This window comes from Bos mutus, chromosome 3 (genome assembly GCF_027580195.1).
Source record: "Bos mutus isolate GX-2022 chromosome 3, NWIPB_WYAK_1.1, whole genome shotgun sequence".
In the NCBI taxonomy this organism is placed as follows: Eukaryota; Metazoa; Chordata; class Mammalia; order Artiodactyla; family Bovidae; genus Bos; species Bos mutus.
In genome coordinates this window covers 71,078,759-71,098,945 of record NC_091619.1, presented here as the reverse complement: position 1 = coordinate 71,098,945, position 20,187 = coordinate 71,078,759, and the positions used below count along the sequence as shown (strand labels likewise).

Sequence of the window (20,187 nt, the reverse complement as noted above, 5' to 3'; positions counted from 1 at the left end):
GTGGGGACTGTTCATCAGGAGCTAGATCCACAGCAGAGGACTACCTGGCATGAGCTGGAGTCAAGGAGAAAGGCATGGGGCAATGAGACAGCAAAAATAGCCTGCCTTCTCCCTTTCTTCTGTCTCATTTCTTGCCAGTGTCTTCCACTGGATGAATTCTGCCAGGAAACAAACAAGCTTGGAAACACACCCATGGAGGCGGGGTTGGTCAGCCAATCCCATGATACAAAACCTAACAAAAGAGTTACAAAGAATAGCTCTGAGACTAAATAGGTAAAAATGACTGTTACCGTTATCTTTCCTTTCATATTAGGTAGTATTTTTTTTTCCCCCTTCAGAGAAAGCAATGGCACCTCACTCCAGTACTCTTGCCTGCAAAATCCCATGGAAGGAGGAGCCTGGAAGGCTGCAGTCCATGGGGTTGCTGAGGGTCGGACACGACTGAACGACTTCGCTTTCACTTTTTTTTCTTAGTACACATTTTTTTTTTTTTTCTAATTACTGTAACCCAAAACCCTGCATCGGTATAAATTTATTACATCTTTTCACATAGATTTTATTCACAGGAAGGAAGAGTAATTAATTTTACTAATGTTTTACAGAATAACTTCATTGTCTAATTCTTAAATAAAAGTCACTTGAAATTAATGAGAACAATCTCAATCATATCCCAATCAAAAGGAAAAAAAGAGAACAGAATCTATCTGTACATTATTAGCTCACTGGAAAAAGAAGGTAAAGTCTTTTGAATATTTACTTGAATCCAATACTCTGAGAAATTTCTTATATGTCTAATTTATTTTAATTTTCCCAATCATCCAAAGAGTTGGATATTACTTTTTACTTCTCAGCGAATGAAATTGAGTCTTAAAAAGATGGTGACACTTGGAACCAACTTCATATATTTTATAAATATCAGAGCTGAACATCATCTGAGGTCAATCCAATGCATAAACCACACTAGACTACTTAGGAGAATATTGGTTTTAACTAGTTTCAAGGGGAGATATAGCCTAAATAATACTGAATGAGAAAAACATGAGACGAATTTTGTCTGGTTATTGGCTGACTTGTATTCTTAGGGGCCTTCACTCATTCATTCTATCATTTATTAAATATTTATTTAAGCTCAACTTACATGACAGCTCTTATTGTAATCACTTGTAATAACTTATATGACAGCCCTTATTGTAATCACTAAGAGTAGGGCTGTCAGAGATAAGATCCATACTTTCATGGAGCCTGTTACAACCTGCCACACAGTGGATAATTAAAACTAGTATACATCTTTTCTACTAGTCAAGTGGTTCTCAACCTGGGGTGATTTTTCACCCCAGCAAATGTTTGTTAATAGCTAGAGATACTTTGAGTGTCACAACTAGGGCATGCTACCATGTCTTAAGTGTTGAGGCCAGTGTATAGGTCCATTCAGGGAGCCATCAGCAAATATCATAAACAGAGTGGCTTACAAACAGGAAATGATCATTTTTCATAGACTTAAACATCCAAAAGCATGACATTGGCAGGTTTGGTGTCTGATGAAACCTCACTTCCTAGATGACTGCCTCTTCACTGTAACCTCACATGGTGGAAAGGGGAAGAGATTTCTTTAGGGTTTCTTTTATAAAAACACTAATCCCGTTTTTGAAGGCTTCATGCTTATGACCTAAGCACCTTCCAAAAGCCCCATTTCTTAATGCCATAATGTTGGCATTAGGGTTCAACATATGAATTTGGACAGGACACAGACATGCAATACATAGCAGCCAGGCAGCCAGGGATGCTCCTAAATATCTCACAATATACAGAAAATTTCTTTTCCTTCCACACACACACACATTCATTATATGATCCAAAATGTTAACAGTGCCAAGCTTGGGAAACCCTGTTCTTGATAGAGATGAAAGTACTTTCTATTTTTGAGTGCGTGTGTATTAGTTTCCTATTTGCTGCCAAAGCAAATTACCTACCACAAAGAGTGGTTTAAAACAGCACTAATTTATCCCATAATTATAGGTTAGATGTCCAATATAAATCTTTCTTAGTGAAAACTGAGGTGTTGGTAGAATTATGTTTTTTTCTGGAGTCTCTAATAGACAATCCATTTCCTTTCCTCTTCCAGCCTCCAGAGGGTCCTCATATTTGTTTGCTCATGATTCCCTTCCTCTGTCTTTAAAGCCAGAAAGGGTAGCTTGAGTATTTCTTACATTCCATCACTGTGACCCATTTCCACAGTCATATCTCTCTTTGATTCTCTTCTGCCTCCCTTTTTCACTTTTAAGTACTTATGTGATATCCTTGGGTCCATCTGGATAATCTAAAATAATGTCCCTATTTTAAGGTCAGCTGCTTTGCAATGTTAGTTCTCCTTTGAGTCATGGTCATCTTTGGGGACTGTTATTCCGCTTACACAAAGAAGGACGCATGTGAAATTTTTAGCACAGTTATTTGTATCTAGGAGGTATTGAACAAAAGTGAACTGCCCAAGGGATTAAAAAAAAAAAAATTAAACTGACTTAATCCTAGATGTCTTTTTTAAATAGACTACCTTTAAAAGGTAAGGTCCTATCCTAAGCCTAGGGAAAGAGCATACCTAGCTCTGCACTGACAAAAAGTTCTTCCTCAAATCTTCAACATGCTGTTTTAAAACACATCTTCACATTCACTTGTTCAAATAAAAATCTGAAAGAATAAGTTAAATACCTGAGAGGAAATTCTAATGGTGGTATTCTTAACCCATTAAAATGATAGCCTCTTACTTCTGTTTAGCATTAGGAACCCTTGCCTACAATATTAGTTGTGACTTTGTCCCATACAAAGTGTATTTGTATTCTCAAAATAACATTGCTAATATATATATACATATATATATGTATATATATAGTAAAATACTGGTATCCCATTTAAATATTATATTTTTACTGCGACATGCAATCACTATTCTGCATTTGTGAAAACATGAGGATTAGCAGTGGATAAGGATGCTATGACCTGGAATAAAAATAAGCAACCTAAGTCATAAATGCCTAACTAATCCTTTTAATTTAAAAATTTTCCTGTTATGTCAGCATTCTTGGTGTTATGCCCTAAAGATAGCATCAATACATTAAATCACAGCTTAAGCAAAGTGATTAGCATAAAGGCAGGGAGAAAGAAGTACATACACATATACAACCAATACATTTCTGCTGAGTCCCTAATATTTCTCAGGAACTGTTCTGGATGTTTGGGAGTCAAAAGGGATTAAGACCCAGTCCTCACCCACAAAGAGTAACTGAGGTTCTTATTTGGATAACTTTAGTGATTCCATGAGCATTTTGCTCACATAAAGAAGTCTATAAAATGTAGAGGGTATGTAAAATTTTTCTTGAGACCAGGTCTGCAAATTTTAAAATGGGTCAATGACTGCAAAATGTTTAAGAACCATTGGTCTAGATGCAAACTGGCTTCCTCGGTGGCTCAGCAGTAAAGAATCTGCCTGCAATGCAAGAGACACAGGAGATACTGGTTCAGTCCTTGGCTTGGGAAGATCCACTGGAGGAAGAAATGGCAACCCACTCCAGTATTCTTGCTGGAGAGGAGCCTGGCAGGTTATAGTCCTAGGGTGGCAAAGAGTTGGACATGACTAAGCACGCATGCACTCTTAATGTGGGTTAGAACATCTGACAGCTGAGTTCAGACACATGAGCCACCTTTCCTGTGTCTATCTTCTGCTCTTACTAGGTAACTAAAGGACTGCTGAAGGAATGGGAAGGAAGTGGTGCAGGTCAGGACACAGAGTGACTTGTGGTGCAGGTCAGAGAGGCATCAGGACACAGAGTGACTCGTATCCTGCAAATTGAACTTTACCATTAGTCTTAATTATATCTCTTTAACTCTTGACACTATACATAATTAATTCTTATTGTTCTTCTACAAATCATATGATAAACAATATCATTAGTAGATAACAAAATTTATCCTCTGCTAAATTTTTATCTTTATAAGTTATAAAGGTTACAAGTGCTATTTTATTTAGAATTTAGTTACTAAAAACAGCAAAACCCTAATTGTCTTTGTAGTAATTTCTTGACTATATACATAATTTGGAGAAGAAAACAGTAAATTTATTTCATAGATCAAATCCTATTGAAATGACTTCCTAGGAGAACACAAATTATTTCACCAGACTAAGTTTATTTGCAGGGTTTCTCAAAATAAGTGGACCAGCTAAAGCTTGGTAATCTTTTATTTATAAAGAGATTTTCATACTGATGGTGTACACTGCATTGGGATTTGACATGTATTATTTACACAGTTTATTTTTTTTTAGGGAAAAATAAAGATACCAAGATAGGCAACAAATGTAACTGTTCTGAATTATAACACAAAACCAAACAACTAATACCAATAAAATAAAAATATGATAAGTCTGAGACTTGAGATACTTATCAAACTATGTACTTCAAGAACCAGAATGACTATCCATCAATCTCTGAAGGGACTTTCAATGAGCAGCAAATCTTGCTTAAAGGGTTATCTATTTTAAAACAGTTTCAAATTGCATTTTGAACTCTTTATTACCCAAAATGGAAATACGGCTTTACTCAGTATCAAAATGAGTGATAAATATTGTTCCTCTTCTACACACCCCATTCTCAGGTATCCTTTTAGTTAATATTTGCCAAAATGATTTAAAACTTAAAGCTTAGAAGAAAAGGACAAAGCCAGAATTGCTCCCCAACAACACTGACTGCAAATTGTAAAACTCTTTGCATTTCTTGTCCCACTTCTACACCCTCCAAAAAAATTATCCAAGTCATGAGTAGATCAGAGGTACTGGAGTAGAACCTTCCTTGCTGGCACAATTCACTAGTAACAAAGAGGCTAATTTAAATTTTGACACTGTTCCTCTTATTGTTACCAAATCACAAATTTTAGCAGTAGTTTTCATAAAATTCCTTCTATAGAAAAATGGCATGGTTTAGTCAACAGCATGAAATATCTATCAATATTTTTTTTTGCTCTTTCTCATTTCTCTCATTTACTAATGACAACATACTGAAAGGTTATGAGAAAATATTACCAAATTATTCATTTCCTCCATGTAGAATTTTGGATTTTTGCACAGTTTTGATCAATAATATGGTTTTAATACAAGATTTTATATTAAACTATATATATATATATATAAAAAAACTATATACTAACTTTTGGTTAGAATATATGACCACTACATTTAAAGAGATAATTTTTTTTCAAAGAAAAGTACTATTTATTGAAATCTACCATCTCTTTCTGCTACTGTTTTTATCTCAACTGCAGAAAAGTCATGGCCAATAATTTTTTCTAAAGACTATAAAAGAAAAATAATATTCAGAATAGATAAAAATGTTTATTCTGGAAGAAGTACCAATATTCAAATAAGAATTTCACTAAAAATTCATTCAAGGAACCTTATTTCTTATGAACCTTAGTACCTACATCAATAACCTATTCAATATCAAAACACTCACAAGTAAAAGTGAAATTATGATTTTCTTGAAGCCGGCCTGATATGCACTGCCAGGTAACCATAGCAGTTCTAGCCAGATTGAAATATCTGAAAAGAAAAATGAAACAGTCTACCTGAAAAGTGCATGAATTTAAAAATTGTATGCATGATTTTACTGCGTAAAAAGTTCTATCTCATATAAGTCAATATGAGTGGACCTGAGCTTTTCTGTGCAGGTACATTTGAGTGAATAATTTTGCTGAAGTCTAGATCACAAGTGATACCTGAAAGATTTGTTTTTCCCAGTTTCACAAATTAGGCATATTTTTCCTAAAATCTTTAGAAAAGATTTTAGAAAATCTTTAGAAAAACCCCAAACCATTTTCTTTCTGGACATCAATACTACTTAATATCTTATGGTGTGGCATGCTAAGTCACTTCAGTTGTGTCCGACTCTTTGGGACCCCAGGACCTGCAACCCCTCAGGCTCCTCTGTTCATGGCATTCTCTAGGCAAGAAAACTGGAGTATTCCATGCCCTCCTCAGGGGATCTTCCCAACCCAGGGATGGAACCAGAGTCTCATTATGTTTCCTGCATTGGCAGGCAGGTTCTTTTACCATTAGTGCCACCAGTAACTACTATTACTACCTTATATATTAACATATTATCAGAGGAAATGTTTCTGTTAGGTAGTCAGAATAGGAAAAAGGAGTACAAAATAGCAGTGACTAAAAGACAAGGAAGGGGAAAGCCTGCAAAAATAGAACAAAGGAATGTCCTAGGACCAGAGTGAGGACCTCAGGTAGAACAAACAGCAGCCCTGGCCAGCCCAATTTACATAGGGCAGGCCCAGGGGAGAGGAGAAAAAACATATAAAGGAGGAGTCAAAGGGCCAGGGCTTTCTCTCTTCTTTTCGTGTCTTTTGGGTTGGCATGCCCTCACACCTCGAGGATGTATTTTCCTTTATTTTCTAAATAAAACTGAGCTATAACATGGAGCTGTAACACTGATCTGTCCGAGAGCTGAGACACGGTCTGTCCGAAAGCAGTGACACGCCGAGGGCTTTAACATCCAAATTTTTGTTGTGACAAGACAGACTGAGGAAATTACACACTCCCCTGACATTTCCACTGGACAAAACCCTTAGGAAATACAACAGTTCTATTAACTAATGGGGCATAAGCTCCAAAAACTTACAAATGATTTTCTTCCTAAATGAAAATCTGTATATTTTAGACCAACATAAAATAGAAAAATGGGGGGAGTTTAGGTAAGGCTCCATTGTTACTAGTAAATCACTGTGGGAAAAATCTGTAAGAACTAATACAACTTTATTTATATCATTTTTTTATAACTGAACTTTGAGCCAGTGGTTGGTATTTAGGTATTGACTAGTCTGCATTAATTCAGTGCATTTTGCCTTCCACAGGATCTTTGCCATAGTGTGAATTGGGGTAACATATTCCCTGGTGGTTCAATGGTAAAAATCTCACCTGCAATACAGGAGATGTAGAATTCATGGGTTTGATCCCTGGTTGGGAAGATCCTGTGGAGGAGGAAAAGGCAACTCACTCCAGTTCATGGGACAACCCTATAGAGAAAGGAGTCTGGCAGGCTACAGTCCATGAGGTCACAAAGAGTTAGACATGAGTGAGCATGCACGAACGAATTGGGGTAAGCAAAAAAATGATTTATGGTAAAATAGGTAGTAATTCCTTACAGAGGGAATGAGAATGATTATGTACACACCTAACCCTGTAACTGTAATCTCAATTATTTGATAGCACTCATAACATAATTTTAGAGAGTAAATGATTAATATTTTCTTATAAGCAGATGATACATATATACATATATAATTATCACATATAAGGGGGTCTTATAAATTTATCTCTGTTACAAATTAATGAAATAAAGCTTCAGATCCTATATAAAAACTAAGGTCATTTTTTGGAGATTATTTTCCCCCTAAAAACAAACAAACAAAAAAACCCCAAAAGTGAGCTTGTAAATTCAGAGAACAGATTGGTGGTTGGGAAGAGAAAGGCAAAACAAGTGACTGGGATTAAAAAGTACAAATTTTCAGGTCTAAAATAAATAAGCCATGGGGATATAATGTTCCACATGTTGACAATTGGAGGAGGTTATGGAAAGGACATGCATGACAACAGGCTGACCCTCGAGCTGGACTTAGGCTATCTGAGACTCCTCTCCCTTTCCCCTATCAGTTCTGCTCACTGTTTGCACTACTAGCAGCCATTTCAAGGACTCAGCATGAAGAGAGCAATGTGTTTTTAGGACCATCTGGACTGAAAACCGGAGAAGGCAATGGCACCCCACTCCAGCACTCTTGCCTGGAAAATCCCATGGATGGAGGAGCCTGGTAGGCTGCAGTCCATGGGGTCTCGAAGAGTAGGACATGACTGAGCAACTTCACTTTCACTTTTCACTTTTCACTTTCATGCAGTGGAGAAGGAAATGGCAACCCACTCCAGTGTTCTTGCCTGGAGAATCCCAGGGACTGGGGAGCCTGGGAGGCTGCCTTCGATGGGGTCGCACAGAGTCGGACATGACTGAAGCGACTTAGCAGCAGCAGGACTGAAAACATGCCTGAACTCTCTTAAGGGCTCAATATAAACTTTTAAGATTCTTCCAAGTAGGTATGGAGGTCCACTCATCTTATGATCACTCAAGACTAGCCTCATATGTAAGTTTCCTTGTTTCTTAAATCTGCCCCCTACTAATCTCAACTGGTCTCAATCTGAACTGGTCTGCCTCTTTCTCAGGTTTCTTCTTGCCCTTTGTGTATGGGTACCAGTTTTGGATTTTACCAGAGGAACTCTAACTGATCTTGCTCCTCTTTCTGTGTTGGGTGCTAAAATTCTTAGAACTAAAATTTTTACCAACTCCTAAAATATATAAAGAAATCATAGTACAAATTTCATGATTCAACCTCATATATGATTATATCCTACTCTTCTTACCTTATCTTTCGCTTCTGATTTATCCTATTCACCTTGGTGCACTAAATACTTTCTATAAGCCATTTTTAATTCCAATCCAATGTAAAATAGAATGCTAATAATAAATGATATTTGAATGTGCTGTCTTTTGACATTACAAAGATTTTCTTTAAACAATGACTAAGCTAGAGACAGGGATCTAACATGGTCATAGTTAAGGATCTTTGAGTTGAAAGAGGATGGAATTTACAACTAGGATATATATTAGAGAGTATTCTTGTAATAAATTGCTGGAGAAGAAAGAAAAGGGAAGATTGAACAGAGCAAGAAGTTGAGCTGTGGTAGATACTGTTCAATGACTTCAGCTGCTCTAGAGCCAAAATGGCCCATCAGTTACCTAACTGGACAGGAGAGAGAAGTTTTTATAACCCCTGCTTTAATTAGTCATTAGTCTTTGCTGCTCCAGGTAGAACTTAATCTTTCCTCTCTATGTTGTTGTTCAGTCTCTAACTCATGTCTGACTTTTTGTGACCCCATGAAATGTAACATGCCAAGATTCCCTGTCTCTCACTCCTGGAGTTTGCTCAAGTTCATGACCACTGAGTATGTGATACTGTTCAACCATCTCATTCTCTGCCGCTCCCCTTTCCTTTTGCTTTCAATATTTCCAAGCATCAGGGTCTCTTCCAATGAGTTGGCTCTTCAAGTCAAATTGCCAAAGTATTGGAGCTTCAGCTTTGGTACTTCCAATGAATATTCAGGGTTGATTTCTTTAGGATTGATTGATTTGATCTACTTGCAGTCCAAGGGATTCTCAAGAGTCTTCTCCAGCACTGCAATTCAAAAGCATTAATTCTTTGGCACTCAGCCTTTTTTATGGTCCAATTCTCACACCCGTACATGACTACTAGAAAAAGCATAGCTCTGACTATACAGACCTCTGTTGGCAAAGTGATGTCTCTGCATTTGAATATGCTGTCTAGATTTGTCATAGCTTTCCTTCCAAGGAGCAAATGTCTTTCAATTTCATGACTGCAGTCACCATCTACAGTGATTTTGGAGCACAAGAAAATAAAGCCTGTCACTGTTTCCATTGTTTCCCCATCTATTTGCCAGAAAGTGATGGGATTGGATGCCATGATCTTAGTTTTTTGAATATTGTGTTCTAATCCAACTTTCTCACTCTCCTCTTTCACCCTATCAAGAGGCTCTTTAGTTCCTCTTCACTTTCTGTCATTTGCATGGTATCTTCTGCATATCTGAAGTTGCTGATATTTTTCCCCTCAGTCTTGATTCCAGCTTGTGATTCAACCAGCCAAGCATTTCACATGATTTACTCTGCATATAAATTAAAATTCAGGGTGACAATATACAGCCTTGTACTCCTTTCCTAATTTTGAACCAGTCAGTTATTCTATGTCTGGTTCTAAGTGCTGCTTCTTGACCTGCATACAGGTTTCTCAGGGGATGGGTAAGGTGGTCTGGTATTCCCATTTCTTTATGAATTTTTCCATAGATTGTTGTGATCCACAGAATCAAAGGCTTTAGTGTAGACAAAGAAGTAGAAGTAGATTTTTTTTTTCTGGAATTCCCTTGCCTTTTTTATGATCCAACAGATACTGATTAACAATTTGATCTCTGGTTCCTCTGCCTTTTTAAAATCCAGCTTGTACATCTGAAATTTCCAGTTCACATACTGTTGAAGCCAAGCTTGAAGGATTTTGAGCATAACATTACTAGCATGTGAAATGTGTGCAATTGTACAATAGTTTGAACATTCTTTGACATTTTCCTTCTTTAGGACTGGAATTAAAACTGACCTTTTCCAGTTCTGTGAGACATTATTTTGCTTACATGCTTGAGTGCTGGTCAAAACTCCTTCTACTCTGCCTAGAGAAAACCTAGGGTATATCTCCCTGAAAGGGCACAAGTTGAATGATAAATGTTCCATATATTGTGTGTGTGTGAATTCATGCGTGTCTTAAAACAATACACATTTGTTATTTCCATTTCTATCCTAGAGTGTTTTAACTGCTCAGAGTCTCACCAGACAGTAGTCAGGGTGTTGGCTGCGACTGCTGTAAATATATTTACTTATTATACAATATCTTTAGGTGTCTTATTCTGTGCTGTATACAACCTAGATTCTAGATGCAGACTGTAGTAGAAACCATTGTGTTATATGGGTTTCCCTGGTGGCTCAGAAAGTAATGAATCCACCCACAATGCAAGAGACTTGGGTTTGATTCCTGGTTTGGAAGATCCGCTGGAGGAGGGCATGGCAACCCATTGCTGTATTCTTGCCTGTAGAATTCCATGGACAGAGAAATCAGGCGGGCTGCAGTCCATGCGGTGGCAAAGAGTTGGACATGATTGAGCAACTAACACTAACTGTGTTCTATATTTGAATAGGAAGCATTTAAATTTTATGTTTATCATGACAGTATTGTGATAGAGATCTCCCTTCATAATAAGTATTCAAGTCATATATATTCTTATACTCATGAACAATAAAACAGCTCTTAGTAAATGCTATACCAAATGGTTTGAAATTCTGGACAAATAGCTAACTTGATTTAACAGCATTAAATATGGGCAATGAAAAATTTATTTTCTTACTACATCTATCAGCCAATTTCCATCCCTATGAAGCAAAATTCCAATATACCACATTGTTCAAATTCCATGAGTACATACATTGTTCAGCTCAATTGGTGAAAGAAAATATGGAGATAACTAAAGCATTAAAGTAAAGTGTTAGTCACTCAGTCATGTCTGACTCTATGTGACCCCATTGACTGTAGCCCACCAGGTTCCTCTGTCCATGGGATTCTCCAGGCAAGTTTCCATGAGTGGGTTGCCATTACCTTCTCCAGGAGATTTTTCCAACCCAGGGATTGAACCTGGGTCTCCTGCATTGCAGGCAGATTCTTTGCCATCTGAGCCACCAGGGAAGTGCCAAATAAAATATACTTAGTAGAATAAGCATTAGAAGGTGCTACTATGTAAAAATCACTTTGCATAGTTCTCAATACAAGTGTTATGATTTTTTTTCATTTTTTTAACTTAAATAACTATTTCTCTTTCAAATCAAAAGCTAATAATCACAGTGGATTTTTTCCCCTGTCATTTGTCTTTTTGGTTTTGATTAGAATTGACTTCGATTTTCTGATCTGAGTCCACTTTCTTCAAATGAGAAAACTTTTAGAGAGTCTTTCAAGAGCGATGATAGGTTTGGAATCCAGGTTTTCCAACTCCTACTCCAGTGTCTTTTCTCCCCCATTATTCCATTTATTGATATTAATATCTCTGAGAAACCAATAGTACCAACAAATATCCCATGCACAGTCTGTGTTGACAAGATATCCTTTTTATTCAGTTCAGTCGCTCAGTCGTGTCTGACTCTTTGCGACCCCATGAATTGCAGCACACCAGGCCTCTCTGTCCATCACCAACTCCTGGAGTTCACTCAAACTCACGTCCATCAAGTTGATGATGCCATCCAGCCATCTCATCCTCTGTCGTCCCCATATCCTCCTGTCCCTAATCCCTCCCAGCATCAGAGTCTTTTCCATTGAGTCAACTCTTTGCATGAGGTGGCCAAAGTACTGGAGTTTCAGCTTTAGCATCATTCCTTCCAAAGAACACCCAGGACTGATCTCCTTTAGAATGGACTGGTTGGATCTCCTTGCAGTCCAAGGGACTCTCAAGAGTCTTCTCCAACACCACAGTTCAAAAGCATAAATCCTTTTTACTACCCCCTTTCTAAAATGACTTTTAAAAACCAGCTCCCTTGAGTACATAGCTTCAATTAAAGATGAGCTTTGTTTTTACCAGCCAAGGTGTGTTTGACATCAGTGATTAATAAATAGCCTTTTTCTTACTTATTAACATTTCCTTACCTTGGTCATCCAAGGCTTGACAAATTATTAGGTAAATAACATACACTTTAAAACTATCCAAATACATCTGAGTATCAGACAAACTAACAAATTTAGAGACTGAAGAGATGTGCACATCAGTTTATTTCTGTTTATAGTAAAGAAATGTAGTTTAAGTGGGGTTTGACTTTTTGTGACATTTATTTAGTTCTTGAAATTGACTGACAAGCCTACTAATTTGTTCCTTGAACTTTATTAATGTAATTGGAAAACTGCCCACATGTCAATCAACTTCTAATAAGTAATTAGGTTCATAAATACTGTAAAATTATTAGCTTTTAATTTGATCCAACCACATATGTCAAAACAGTAACACTAATTTTATTTTTCTAGAGGAACAAAATATAGTGACAAAAATTTAGTAAGTACATTTGTAAAATGCTCCTCCTAAAATGGTGTTCAAAAGTTTACATGGCCAGAAAAAAATAGTGCTGGAGTAAGGCATATAACAATTTCAATACTACTGAACAACATACGTAATGTAAAATTATGAAGAAATTCTATGAAAATTGAGCATATACATGTATATATATAAATATATAAATTTTGCACCATACCATACATATTTATAGTCTGGTTGCAAAACACGGGCCTAATACGGAATAAGAGAGAATGAAGAAAAGGAAGGAGAGATATTTTTAGTGTTCAGAAATATATCATTTAAATATACAAGAAGTAAAATGTCTATATCTTAAGTGATTCAAATATTACTGTCAAAGTATCCTTTTCCTTACATTATAAATTATTTCGTATAGTGTTTGAACTAGAAACTTAAGTCAAAAGGCACTGAACAAAACAAGAGAACAAGAATAGGCTTGGATAACTGAAGAAAAGTGCCTTTGACTTGTAACTTCATGTCATTTTTTGAAACTGGAAAAATCACTGCCCTCTGGAATCTCTGGATAATCTTTGGATAACAATTGACTTTGGTGAAAATTTTATTATTTTCTCATATGCTTTTAAATAAAAAACAGCAAAAAGTCTTCAATGACCTGTAATAAGAAAAACCACCAAGGAAATTCACTGACTTACCCTTCAGTGTATACTTTTCTTGTTAAAGCTAATTGTTTAATAAGTTTAATCATCACAAAGTTAAACTATTTACTAATAACTGAAGCTGTGCTTAAATCCACTTTTACCCTTATGTGATGAAATAGTAAAGTTGTAGAATAACAATCTTTTCTGAATGTAAGCCATGTAACATAAATACTTACTGTTGATTTTTGAAGAGTAAACTAAAAAATAATACCAGTAACTTGCTCATTCAGCTTTCCTGATAGGAATAAAACAGGCATTCACTGGCACTACATTATCATATAATTTGTTATTAGTTTTACTTAGAAATACTGCAATATCATTTTCAGCTCCATAGTATTCTATTTTTATGCATCCAGTACATGATTAATCTATACAGCACAAGGAAACAATGCAAAAGGGCAAAAATATACATTTTTAAATTTACTAGCATTTTAATTACATTTTCCATGAAAAGTAACGTGTTGAGGGTAAATATGCTCTTACATTTTAGCATGCAAGTTAAAGAAAATAATTTGCTGATTCTGTTTATATTTGGATATTGTAAGTTAGCTATGATTTATGATCTACTGGATGTAAATCAAAAATAAAACATTGTGAACCATATTTTTCCATTACTCTATATTTAATTAAAGTAATTCTAGAAGGGTGTTTCTCTTCATTGCAACTTGAATCAAAGTAAAAAGAAGCTGAATTGAGACAAAGTGTTGGAAAGCTTGAGGATTATTTTTAAAAAGTTACTAGTCATATTGCAAAAAGTTCTAATAGTTTAATGTAGCCATCACAGGTTATCAAAAAATTATTATAATGTATCAATCATGTATCTCAAAAATTTATTGAAGGGGTGATGCATAGGAAGAAACAAAATGAATCATATACAAAAGAATCATAATGTGGTGTTAATGGATAATTTTTGATCTCCGTAAGTAGGGATTTGTATGCCTATAATAGCCATTATACTTAATGGAATCTAAGAACATAAATCCCTGAAAACAGTGACAACGTAGCTTTCAACATTGTCAGTTACCTCTCAGTCATTCTTATATCCAAATACCAAACATTTCTAAGCACAGACCTTCACTATAGCAGATATGGAAATGAGTACCTTGCACAGTCAGATGCACCTGCATTGTTCTTGGTGTATGCTGAGTCTGAACAGAACATGTGTACGGGCCATCATCTGTCACATCGACATTCTGTATCTGGAGGCTGTAGTCCCTTTTATTCAATGTTGAAATTGAAACTCGAGGATCCACTGACCACTTATCACCTCCCGCAAAAATAATACTTGACCGATTCAGCCAGGCACCCTTTGAAGCTCCATCTTCCAAATAACACCTGCAAATTACCAGAGATAGAACATTATTAATCAAAATGAAAATGAGAGACATTATCTTTGTTCTGAGTGTATTTCCATATGCTGAATTATGGCACTGCCACAGATGCAAACATCAGACATAAACACAGGAGACATGAACACATTGGTACATTTTTCATCCTCAAAGCAAATATGAAACAATATCTTCGCACAGTTCAGTTTAGTTTTGTTTTTTTTTTTACATGTGTCTGCGTGTATGTGTATTTTAATTCAAAGCCAGTCAAAATCTTTTTTTTTTTTTCAGTCTGGGGGACAAGTACATTTAAATAAGGTTAAATTAATTCAAATAACAATTTCAACACAAAACACATTTCTTTCTTTGAAATTATAAGAAGTAGAATAGGTTCGTTAGCTAGTCTGATTTAACCTAATCCAATTCTGTATATAATGTACCAGATGCATGAAACACAAAATGGTACCATATATGTTTATTTTTAAAATTATCTGAATTTGCAGAGCAGTAGACCTGTACACCAAAACTATAAACTGCTTTTTACTAATAATTTTGGTGCTGTAATTAAATGTAGCAAGGCTAATATAATACTTTTAGTAGTAAATTCTTGCCATCTTTTCAATAAACTGATCAACAGTTTTTCCAGAAAGCATTCTTTTATCCAACAATACTTACAGAGCACCTACTATTCAAGGGGCATTGCCTTTGCTCTCCAAAACTTTCAGTCTACTAAGGAAGACAATCGAATTAAGTCAACCAATGAATAAAGCACAGAAAGAATACTTTTGTTAAATCAGATACAAGACACATGAGACACAAAAGAGGGGTACTTGACATAGAAAGGTTGTTACGAGTATAGGAAATGCCCAAGATAAGGAGATGAAGAGTGGAAGATGTGATGTTCTAGACAGAAGTGCAGTATGTGGATAATACCAGGGAAAGGTGAGAGAGGAGAGCCAAGCATTTCAAGCAAGTAGAAAGTCTGGAATATAAGCTAGGATGGATGAGAGATAAAATTGAAAAGGTAAACTAGACATAAGTGATAATAGAAAGCATGGTGATTATTAGTAGATTTTAAGGCTAAATCTGAAGTCATTTATTCAGAGTTGTAATTCTATAACAAAATTCAAAAATATAGCTTTGCATCCACCAGGTATCACGCATGCCAAGATTTGAAACAGAAGGCTGTAGTCACGTATCAGTGATTTTGCTGAGGCCTGGAATTCTAAATTTTATCTTGAAAACACTGTGATACGAATTAAAGACTGGTTCTCTTAAATGAGTACAAAGCACAGCTACAGAATCAAAATACACATACAAGCAAATAGTTTGACAGCATTTCTACAGAACACCTTAGGGGACTGAAGGCAGCATTTTGAGATTGATACAAAATGGCAAGTTGAAAACAACAGGGTAGACTACTGCCAAAGGTATCAAACTAATCAGTGGGTGAAAAGATAAGGAACAAGATACAGTGCTGAATCTAATTTGCAGTCAGCTTCACCATCTACAGAATGCAAACTAGTAGAAGTCATACAGGTCACTGTTAATTGAAAAGCTTTTCCTGATGTATGTAATGAAGAAAATAAAACCCATTTTAATGACATAATTGAATAATTATAGTGTATTGTCATTCTTAATAATATGCTGAAAGAAGCTACAGGGGACAGTTTCCAATTCACAAGATCACATGTGTATTGGTATGAGTAGAACATGGAAACACCTGTACTAGGATTATGATAATCCCAATATCTACATTTAATATGTGGGTTCACCAAGCGTTTATTGTGTGACCTTTGCATTTGTGGCCTTCAAACTTTATCATATCTGGTGTTCCTAACAACACTGGGAGGTAGAGATCGCTATGCTCAATTTCATCATCAGAATAGAAATAGAATTTTTGAGTTAAATAACTTGCCCAAGCCACGTTGTTAGTCGGTGGCCAAGTTGAATTTGCAATCAAGTCTCATATCTTCACATTCAACGTCCTTTTCACCATAATGAAGATCAAAGGCTTTTAAAATAGATTTCAGATATGGGAAGATTATTAGAATGTTGCAGAAATTACTGCAAGTAATTTCTTATTTACTGAATGTGACCAACTGCTTAACCTGTCCTATTCTAAAGGAAGCAGAAAATTAATTATTAATGGACATTTTACCATGAAAGTCTGATTTAGAACACTCTGTCTGGTATTTTCCTTTCCCTAGAGACAGCAGCAGTTTACCTTTATTTGGGGTTGGGGGTATCAAGAAGACTACAAAAAGTAACTAGTATTTAGACATTAGGGGTTTCATAGACCTGATCAGAGTTATAATTCTTAGTCTTATCATAAGTACTGCTCCTCTGTTGTTGTGTCAGGGATATTCACAGAATAACTTCTAACTTCTTCACTGAGAAAAACATGAAAAAAAGGATCCTTTATGTCTCCTTGGCTAAGATAATTATATTACATAAATTTTATTGACTCCAATCCAAAATTTTTCAAAACATATATTAGGAAGACCCTTTAATGAGACTCATGGTAAAAAAGCTGGTGTATCATTTCCTTGGATTTCTGTAGAACTGTGTCAGATTACTGAGGTAGAACCTAAATACCTCAAATTGCCATATATATGGGATTTAACAAATTGGGAACAGCAACACTTAGGCATGACTTTCTATTTTATAAAATTATTATATATTTACAGAGACTACAAGAGGATGAGATGGTTGGATGGCATCACCAACTCAATGGACATGAGTTTGAATAAGCTCCATGACTGGTGATGGACAGGGAAGCCTGGTGTGCTGTGGTCCATGGGGTTGCAAAGAGTCAGACATGACTCAGCAACTGAACTGAACTGAAGGTCAACTATAAGATAATTATGCAAAATGTATTACATAGGCATATACACATATGTCTCCTATCTTGCTCCTTTTTGTTCTCCACATCCACCCTATTTTTTTCCATTTATACAAAGAAATACTGCTTGATACGTATATGCTTTATTAAGAAGAAATTCTGGAAAGAAAGAAAGAGTTTAGGTATGGCAGAGGGTAACAGGAGGGTACAAGAAGGACAGAAGTAATTAAAATTAAGTTTTGTAATCTTTGGGCACCAAAATTTATTTTCCCCCCTTTGGTTGAAGAACTCTAGTGATCTAAAGATATAATCTGTTGGAATCCTGGCTCATGCAGAATTTATAATTTAGCAAGTATGATAAATTACATTCATGACTTGCCATCATGAAGATTAGAAAGTGAAAATATAGTAATTAAATTGCTGTAATAATAAATTATTATAATTATCTGAAGGCTTCTGGCTTCTGCCATTGACACCATTCTCCCCACAACAAACAGAATGAACTTCAGGATTTAAATGAAATCATCAACAATTCCTGGAATCAAGACTGCTTGGAGAAATATCAATAACCCCAGATACACAGATGACACCACCCTTATGGCAGAAAGCAAAGAGGAAATAAAGAACCTCTTGATGAAAATGAAAGAGGAGACTGAAAAAACTGGCTTAAAATCCAACAATAAAAAAACTAAGATCATGACATTCGGTCCCATCACTTCACGGCAAATAGATGGGGAAACAATGGAAACAGTGACAGACTTTATTTTCTAGGCTCCAAAATTGCTGCAGATGGTGACTCAGTTCAGTTCAGTCACCCAGTCATGTCCAGCTCTTTGAGACTGCATGGACTGCAGCACAGCCAAGCTTCCCTGTCCATCACCAACTCCCAGAGCTTACTCAAACTCATGTCCATCTAGTCAGTGATGCCATTCAACCATCTCATGCTCTGTCATCCCCTTCTCCTCCTGCCTTCAATCTTTCCCAGCATCAGGATCTTTTCCAATGAGTCAGTTCTTCATATCAGGTGGCTGAAGTGATTTTGAAGCCCGCCAAAATAAAGTCTGTCACTGTTTCTATTGTTTCCCCATATATTTGCCATGAATTAATGGGACCAGATGCCATGATCTTAGTTTTCTGAATGTTGACTTTTAAGCAAACTTTTTCACTCTCCTCTTGCACTTTCATCAAGGTGCTCTTTAGTTTTTCTTCGTTTTCTGCCACAAGGGTGGTGTCATCTGCAGGTGAAGTTATTGATAGATGACTCTATGGTGACTGCAGCCATGAAATTCAAAGATGCTTGCTCCTGGGAAGAAAAGCTGTGGTCAACCTAGACAGCATATTAAAAAGCAGAGACATTACTTAGCCAACAAAGGTCTGTGTAGTCAAAGCTATGGTTTTTCCAGTTGTCATGTATGGGTGTGAGAGGTGGACCATTTAAATAAAGCTGAGCACTGAAGAATTGATGCTTTTCAACTGTGGCGTTGGTTAAGACTCTTGAGAGTCCCTTGGTCTGCAAGATCAAACCAGTCAGTCCTAAAGAAATCAGTCCTGAATATTCATTGGAAAGGCTGATGCTAAAGCTGAAGCTCCAATAATTTGGCTACATGATGCAAAATGACTCATCTGAAAAGACCCTGATGCTGGGAAAGATTGAAGGCAGGAAGAGAAGGGGACTACAGAGGATAAGATGGTTTTATGGCATCACCGAGTCAACAGACATGAGTCTGAGCGAGCTCTGGGAGTTGGTGATGGACAAGGAAGTCTGGCGTGCTGCAGTCTATGGGGTCGCAAAGAGTCAGGTACAAATGAGTGACTGAACTGATCAACAGTTCCAAGCCTTTCTATTTCACTCATAAGTAAAACTCTAATCCTGATAGTGACCAACCATCCTACGTAATCTGACCACTTGATTCCTCGCTGACTTTATTAGTTCACACTCTTTCCCATTTACTCTGCTCTAGACTCTGGGTCTCCAGCTGTGCTTCCAATAAGTCATACATGCCCTTGCCCCAGGAAGTTGGTATTTCTGTTTCTTTTACCTGGAACTCTGTTCCTCGAGAGGTCTGCATAATGTATTCCCTATCTTCCTTAGGTCTCCAGTGAATTACGTAAAGTGTTAAATAACAGAAAATAACCACTATTCCCAGAACTCCCATGAGACATATTACCTGTTTACTGGGTTATTATTTTCTTTCTCTCCCTGCTAAAAGTAAGATCCAGGAACTGTCCATTTAGCCACTTCTGTATATTCTAAGCCCCTATACATAATGGACAATAAATAGAAATACTTGTTGAGTGGATGAATGTGGGCAAAAATTAAGATGCTTTTAGAAGAAGAAATAATATGGTAAAGTGTATCAAAATTTCCAACGTGCAACCTGGTTCAGAAAGAAAAGTCATGGACATATTAACTATGACACTAAGTAATTAAACACGGATATTTGTGGCACAAACGATAACTGCCGTAAAATACAGAGAAAGCTCTAAGCAATTAAGTGTTTGGTGGGGAACTAAACTCAGCATTGAGTGAACAGAGTAAAGTGGTTAGTGGGGGTTAGAGGTCAGTTCATAACTACTTGAAATAAGAAAGATCCACAA

General features: G+C 36.3%; 1 protein-coding gene across 1 annotated transcript in view; it reads right to left on the bottom strand.

The window, feature by feature from the left end:
- Positions 1–20,187, bottom strand: part of NEGR1 (neuronal growth regulator 1) — a 1,046,409-nt gene that overhangs the window by 591,235 nt on the left and 434,987 nt on the right. Inside the window, exon 2 of the mRNA XM_005899820.3 lies at positions 14,519–14,751. Within this exon, the coding sequence (XP_005899882.1) occupies positions 14,519–14,751 (233 nt within the window). The remainder of the gene's footprint in view (positions 1–14,518; positions 14,752–20,187) is intronic.